Below are 7,855 nucleotides of genomic sequence, written 5' to 3' on the forward strand. Positions count from 1 at the left end.
AGGCTTAAAAGCTCGCCTTTTACTAAAAAGGTAAATGCAAAACTATTTCAATCAGTTTATTGAAATGCTCCCGTTAAGGATTGCAATAACATATTCGCGAGATAAAAGAACAAAGTAGGGGGAAATGGAGGAACAGCCGCAAACAGCGAAGAGCAAAAAATTAATTAAACAATTGAGAACGGAGCGAGTTAAGCATACAAGCATGTTCATAAGGGAAACAAAGCACGGTGTAAAACGTAAGTTTAAATTAAGTTTATAGAAACGCTCCCGCTGCGGATTGCAATAACATATTCGCGAGATAAAAAGTTTAATGAGAAGACACGAGGTATAAACGAACCACACGCCGTGGCGCAACGTTAGGGGCAACAGTTTCAACCATTCTATGATCTGCTTCTCGCAACTGAAAGACGGCACATGGCGGATGTTAGCCGACTTGCTGACCGCAACGTTAGGGGCTTCAACTATGGCGCTGATGCCACATCTCAGTGCCAACACTTTGCAGACTGTACTTAAAAGACACGCCCTCCTCAGTGGACAGTTAAAAACACCAATCAAACTAACGATAACATCAAGTATTACCCAATCAAAAGTAGGAAAGGAGGCATCTTCATAAAATGCGTGTGGGATGATTTGCATGAGACGCTGCTTTAAAAAAAAAATGATAAAAAAAAATACGGGATAAATCCCGTCCAGTATTGATTCAAAATGGGACGCGCAATTTCATTCTCAAACACGGCACGATTCCGTATTTTAAAGGACGGGTGGCAACCCTACAGTGCCAGGTAACCACCCATACAATCAGATTGTGATTCAGACTAGGAATGCAATGAATGTAATTACCCCCGATCTACATACAAGGCGAAAGTCTTGCAACATTCAAAGATGATGGTTTGGATAATTAGTACTTATTAAGTACACCATGGCACATAAAAGAGCTTATAAAGCCTTGAACCGAAAAAAGCAAGATCTCAGAGATCGTAAAAAAAAAAAAAAAGGAGGTAATGTCGTTTTACTCGCTGTAGATTTTACTCAAACATTACCAGTTATTCCACGAGGGAGACCAGCAGATGAACTCAACGCGTGTTTAAAATCCATGCTTCTCCACGCTCGGTTATATGTCGCGTGTTCTCGGGTAGGTACACCAAAAAATTTATACATTTAAGCATGTAATGGCAAACAAAAAATGAGGTATACCTGAAGGCACTGCAGTAGTACTTAATGTAACTTTACTTCTTAAATGTTAATGTTTTACTGTTTAATTAATTTATACGCTTCTTATATGTTGTTCAAATTCTTTTATCAAAATACCAGTGACAGCGCCATGCACGATAACATGGAGTGAATACACCATACGCATCTGCCCACGGCCGCCCTGGTGTGCGCAGATAGGAGTTGATTATAAAATAAAATAAACATAAAAAGAGTAAAACAATCATCACCCATAAAGCTGATAGCAGACGTGACGTATTATATGTGTACCAGATTTCAAGTCAATAGGTGAAACGGTTTGCAAGCTACAGGTGATTTAAAATCCTGGACAGACCAACGAAAAGCCACGGTAGCAAATTATAGAAGAAGATTTTACTGTTTAATAATTTATATTTATATGAAATGTGCTTCTTATATATTACTTCATATTCTCATATGATAATGATGTTATTGTTGTTTATATTGATTTCTATGTTATTGTAAGTGCATCTATGTGTGTATATGTATGTATGTATGTATGTGTACATATAGATATATATAAAATATATATATAAAAAATATGTGTATATGTATATATAATATATCTGTATATGTGTGTATATGTGTGTGTATATGTGTATATGTATATATATATGACAGCAACACTCATAACAATGACAACACAATTACATTGACAATCATGTTACGTTATTTTTAAAATGTTTCCTTTACTTTTTCATAACCTCTTTAACACACTACTTCTCCGCTGCAAAGCGCGGGTATTTTGCTAGTATTTAAAATGAATGCTTCAAAGGATGGAAAGTTGCCTAAATTTTTAGAAGTGATTTGCATTTTGTTACAATGAATTATTCCAAGGCCTCCTCCTCGACCTGAATCTCTAGACTTATGAAAGAACGAGTAGCCATCTGGTGACGCCTCAGCTAGGGGGACAGTGTCACATTTACTAAGCCAGGTTTTCGGTGAGAAGACACAGATCAGATTTTGTACTTAATATAATATCATTTACCAAAACAGCTTTAGTGCCAAGAGAGCGAATGTTCAATAAGCAGCATTTAAAACTGTATGCTTCTTTCTGAATTGGTGATATACTTTTTGTTTTAATTTGTAGTAAATTTCTATTACAGATGCCCCTGGTGGAGGGTCTGGTTTTATCCCTTGGTCTAATTATACACCTTATTTTTTGGTTATCAATTAATTTAAGGTTTGTATCAAGACTAAATTTACTGGATGCCCCAAGACAGGGATTATGGGTAACAGCTTCAGGAAAGTAACAGGTGGGATAAAACAACAGCCTGTGATTTAAGATCACATGACTGCGGCCTGGATGGTGCTCTAATCAGTCAACCAGGCAGTTTTGCTGCCATATTTTGGGATAATACATAAGATCCCCTCCAGTTAGGATGAAGACCATCTCTTCTGAAAAACCCAGGCCTTTCCCAAAAATCATCCCAATTGTTCACAAATGCTATGCTTTTATTTGCACAGCAGTGAAGGGAGTGCAATCTGCTATAAATCACACTCTTGGTGATTGTCACAGTGAGACCGGTCGTTAGTTTAAGGTTAAGGTGTGTCAGAGGAGTTTACATTCTTGATGGGTAGCCAAGATTTGGGGTTTTCAATGGAGTTTAATTACAAATTCTTCAGGTTCCTTCTTTGTTATTTGCTTTAATATTTTAAGGTGGTGGCAGAGATCAGAATGTGAAACTTGACCAACAGTCAAATGTAAAGCAGGGAATCCAAGGGAAGTCTGAGATCTGTGCACAGCTTTTTGCTTTGCGCCCCCCACCCCATTATTACCTATTGCCTATTGGGGGGGTCTAAAATGTCAATCTCCGGTTTTCGATGGATCTCAGCATTTTAGGGTTCCCTGATACCAAAAACACTGATATATCGATGACGGGTGTGTGCCTTCCTCTTGCTTTCCAAGCAGCATTTCATTCTTTGTGACTGTTGGTGACTGTCACGGTCAGACAGACCGGTTTGTGTGGTGTTTGTGGCTTTGCCAGAGGAGTTTAGACTCTTGGTTTGGGGTTTTGCCAGGGTGGGGAGAGATTATTAAACATTCTTTGGCTGCTTGACTGTGGGGATGGCGTTCTTTGGGTCCCACTCGGCATTTCTCTTCCTCCAAACACGTTGGGTCAAGTTGATGCTTGATTTTGGTTTCATCTGACCACAGCACTTTCTCTCTCGCCTTCTCTGAATCATTTAGATGTTCACCAGCAAACTTAAGACGGGCCTGTGCAGTGTGTGTGCCTTCTTGAGCAGCGTAGTGTGTTGTTGCCAGTGGTGACTGTGGTGGTCCCAACTGCCTTCAGATCATTAACAATCTCCTCCCGTGTAGTTTTGGGCTGATCCCTCACCTTTCTCACAATCATCCTCACCACCCCATGAGGCGAGATCTTGCATGGAGCTCCAGACCGAGGGGCGACTGATGGTCATTTTCTATTTCTTCCATTTCCGAGTAATCGCAGCAGCAGTCGTGACCTTCTCATCGAGCTTCTTGCTGGTGGTCTTGTAGCCCATTCCAGCCTTGTCCCTGATGTCCTTTGGTAGCTCTCAAGAAATGGATTCTGTGGACAGGAGTGCTTTATACACATAAAGAGTTGAGATGAGGGGTATCTGTGATTGATTGGTTGGTTGGTTGTAATCTGTGTGGCCAGGCTGTGGGAGGCAGTGATTCTGGCCGGGTTGTAGCTGATTGAATCCTGATTCCACTCGATGACATGCAAGTCAATTGAGAACTGAAAGATGTCTTTTCTGTGATTCGATATGATGTCTTAAAGATCATAACTAGTAGTCTATCTTTGGCTATAGTTCCTCGTGCTTTCAAACACGCAGTTGTACATCCAATCATGAAAAAACCTGATCTTGACCCTGCCGTTTTCTCCAATCTTCGTCCAATTTCCAAACTACCTTTCCTGTCAAAATTACTCGAAAAAGTAGTTTATGAGTAATTAATTCATCACCTACAGGACCATCAGGTAATGGACCTTTTTCAGTCAGGCTTTAGGCCCCAACACAGCACAGAAACCGCGCATTTACGTGTCCTAAATGATGTCCTTTTGGCATTGGACTCAGGACTCTACGTGATTATGGTTCTTCTCGATTATCTGCTGCCTTCGACACAATCGACCACGACATCATGATCTCCCGACTCGAATCCTGGGCTGGTGTATCTGGCTTAGCCCTCGACTGGTTCAGGTCATATTTCTGCAACAGGACTCTTAGAGTCATGCTAGACGATTTTTCATCTGAATCAGTCCCACTCCCATGTGGTGTCCCCCAGGGTTCCATTTTGGGTCCACTACTTTTTTCAATTTACATCCTGCCTTTAGGTGCAATTTTTAGAAAACATGCAATCTCGTATCACCTATATGCTGATGACTGCCAAATTTATTTCTCCCTCAAGTCAGCTGACTCCACTAAACCTCTTCTCGACTGCTTATCTGACATTAAGGACTGGCTGGCTGTAAACTTCCTTCACCTGAACGATTCAAAAACCGAGGTCATTGTTTTTAGTCCTGACCACAAACACACCCTACCCCTTGGCCTCGACTTTCTTCCCATTCCAGTAACTTCGTCTGTTTCCAATCTTGGAATCAAAATGGATACGGTCCTGAAAATGGATGTTCAAGTCAACAGCACAGTAAAATCCTGCTTTTTCCATCTCAGGCGAATTGCCAAACTCAAACCAATTCTGCCTTACCACCTCCTGGAATCAGTAATCCATGCATTCATTACGTCCCGGCTCGACTATTCTAATTCCTGCCTATATGGTATTAGTAAAGCCACTCTTTCGAGACTCCAATTGGTTCAAAATGCGGCTGCAAGGCTTTTTAACTGGAAGCAGCAGAAGCCAACACATTACACCGATTTAAAAACCCTACACTGGCTGCCGGTTAGCTTCAGAATTGATTATAAGATACTCCTCTTAACCTGTAAGGCACTAAATGGTCTAGCCCCTGCCTACTTGAGTGTCTTGCTCCATCGTCACAATCCCCCTCGTGTTCTTAGATCCGCAGATCAGCTGCTCCTAACCGTTCCCAAGGTACGTTTTAAAGCTCGTGGTGAAAGGGCTTTTTCCGTCTGTGCACCTCAACTCTGGAACTCCTTACCTTTAGTGGTTAGGCAAGCCACTTCAGTCACCACATTCAAATCACACCTAAAAACGCACTTCTTCACATTGGCTTTTAATTCTTACCTGTCTTATTCCCACTTGCTTTTTGCTATTTCTCTGTTTTATTGGGTCCCCTGACCTGTTTTTTAATGTCTCTGTTTTAATTCTCTCTTAATGTTTGTTTTTATATTTTGCTTTTAGTCTTGCTTGTTTTAACTGTACAGCGCTTCGGTCAGTTGTAATGCTGTGTTGTTAAGCGCTTAACAAATAAAAATGGTATGGTATGGTATGGTCATGTGTTTTTTTTCTGGATTCCCAGTTGATATTCTGTCTCTCCGTTAAAATGAAATGACCGTCTAAACTCGAGACAAATTCAGAAGGGGATCACATACTTCACCCCCACACACACACACACACACAGTACTAAGCCCCGTTTCGCGTAATGCAGTGTGCCCGTTGGTCTTGTGCAGAGTGGTTTGTCACACAAATGACCTTTTGTCACCAACATTATGCACAAAAAAAAAAATATTCCATTTTAGAAAGGAATAAGCGCCTTGAGTATTAGAAAGGCACTATATAAATGTCGTGTCGTGAGGTTTCACCGTCCGACGTGGCTCAGATATTTCACTGTCCGTTCCTCCTCCTCGCTCTTAGCGGCCGTCTGCTCATTCTTGTGACTTTTTTGTGTTTTTCTTTCTTTTCTTCTTGGCAGACGAGTGGCACAGAGGAGGTTTACAAAGAGCAGCAGAGGCAGCAGGAGCTGGAGAACAACTACCAGTTCGTGTGGGGAGAGAAGGCGCAGGAGGAGGCGACGACGGGAGCGCCGAGTAGCACGGACCCCGATGACGTGGACTTCTGAGACCCCGAGCTGGTGCGGCGGTGCGCTTTTGTATTTTTTTTGTTTGGTTTTTTTCCTCTTTTTTTAAAATAAACGTTTCAGATGCGTCTGCGGAAGAGGCCTGCTGCCAATCTGCGGCCGCCTTCCAGCTCCCGAGGAGGTCTTACACTGGAGACGTGAGCAGACGACGCCGAGCCACCGCCACGTGAACCGAATGTCGACAATATTTGCACTTGTTGTGATTTCCGGAGGGGGGCCAGCGGCAGAAATTTAAGGAGAAATTTAGGAAGCAGCCTCTTGGAGAACACAGTTGTCTGTGATGAATTGATTTGCCCGAGCGGGCAGACCTGCCATGCCAATCACTCAGCCCGTGGCCTCAGTCATCGGATACCCTTTGGCTGCTGTGGTCGACTGGCATCTGAGCCAACTCTTGAAACTCTTCTGCTCGTGGTGAAGGATCCCCGTTGCCGCTCTGTAAAGGTTTGTGAATGTTTGTGCGGCGCCGTGGACTTGTGTACGTATACCACCATGCCAGGATGGACACTTCTGCCTCCTCTTCCTCTCGCCAGTAGCCTGTGTGCTAACCGAGTCATAAATTTGTTATTTAAACAGAGATGACGGGGAGGGCGTCTCTAATATTTGTCCCCGTCTTCTTCAGTGCACAGTTTGGGCTGAGGTGCCGCCTGGACTTGGGCTTACCCCCAAAAAGAAGCAGCGTTGGCACACTTGGCGAGGGCGGTGGCACCGCTTTCAGACTTTCCCGCTAAGTGAAGCTCTTTCACATAGAAACCCTCTTCAGCAAAAAAAAAAAAAAAGTGTTGTGTGGAATAAATGATGGCGAGGCCTTGGCACTGATTAAATGGGTCACATGCCGCCCTTCTAGTCTGCAGGCGTCCTCAGTTTTTATTTATGTAATAACCAGGTTCAGATTTTCATTGAAATTACACTTGTCAGTTTATCAGTGTCGGGTTTGGGGCACCTTAGTATCTCCTTGGGCCTTTTTGTCATCCAAGGGTTGTGGGTGGTTTGACTGGCATCTCTTAACTTACCCTCTTTATAGCAGTGGTGGCCTTATGCAATGGACTGGCACCTCGGTGGGGGTTGGAATTCTTCCGTTACAGTCGGTGGTCCCCCATGACCCTGAAGTGGATGAAACAAAATTTAAAAAAAAAAATGAATAGAGGAAGAGACGCGGGCGGGGTGAGATAATCGAAAACGTGCCACCCAGAAGGTGCGTCACCGTCAGGTCACTCGGACAGAAACCGCATGGGTCAGATGACCAGTCCGTACAGTAAGGCGTGACGCCGTGGACGTGGGGTCCGTTTTTGACAGAATGTGCCCCGACAGGTACTGTGGGCACCTGAGCCGTCTTTGGCCTTCACTTGACATCGTCCTTGAACCCCACCCTAAGCTCACCACACTTTTTAGTTTGTCACTCCAACTTCTTCAACCCGTCAAAGCAGAGCTGTGAACTACTCATCGGCAGCTGCTTGAATTCATTTTACCCTCCTCAGGTGTCTTTTTTGAAGAGGTGATCATCAGAAGGGGGTAGTGGGGTGTGGGGGGAGTCGGGACCGGTCAGTAGAGCCGTGGGGCGAGCGGCGTTGTCCTCAAGTCGCCCTGTGATCACTCTCCTCCATGGTGGGAGAGCAGCTCCTGAGTCAGTGAGTCCAGAAGTGGTCCTCGTAGCG

General features: G+C 43.6%; 1 protein-coding gene across 2 annotated transcripts in view; it reads left to right on the forward strand.

The window, feature by feature from the left end:
- Nucleotides 1–7,049, forward strand: part of os9 (OS9 endoplasmic reticulum lectin) — a 185,520-nt gene extending 178,471 nt beyond the window's left edge. For both annotated transcript variants that reach the window (XM_051925377.1, XM_028798671.2), the window contains one exon: nucleotides 6,039–7,049. In XM_051925377.1, the coding sequence (XP_051781337.1) occupies nucleotides 6,039–6,185 (147 nt within the window). In that variant the 3' untranslated portion in view covers nucleotides 6,186–7,049. The remainder of the gene's footprint in view (nucleotides 1–6,038) is intronic.
- Nucleotides 7,050–7,855: the final 806 nt, after the last annotated feature.

This window comes from Erpetoichthys calabaricus, chromosome 3 (assembly GCF_900747795.2).
Source record: "Erpetoichthys calabaricus chromosome 3, fErpCal1.3, whole genome shotgun sequence".
NCBI classification, from domain to species: Eukaryota; Metazoa; Chordata; class Cladistia; order Polypteriformes; family Polypteridae; genus Erpetoichthys; species Erpetoichthys calabaricus.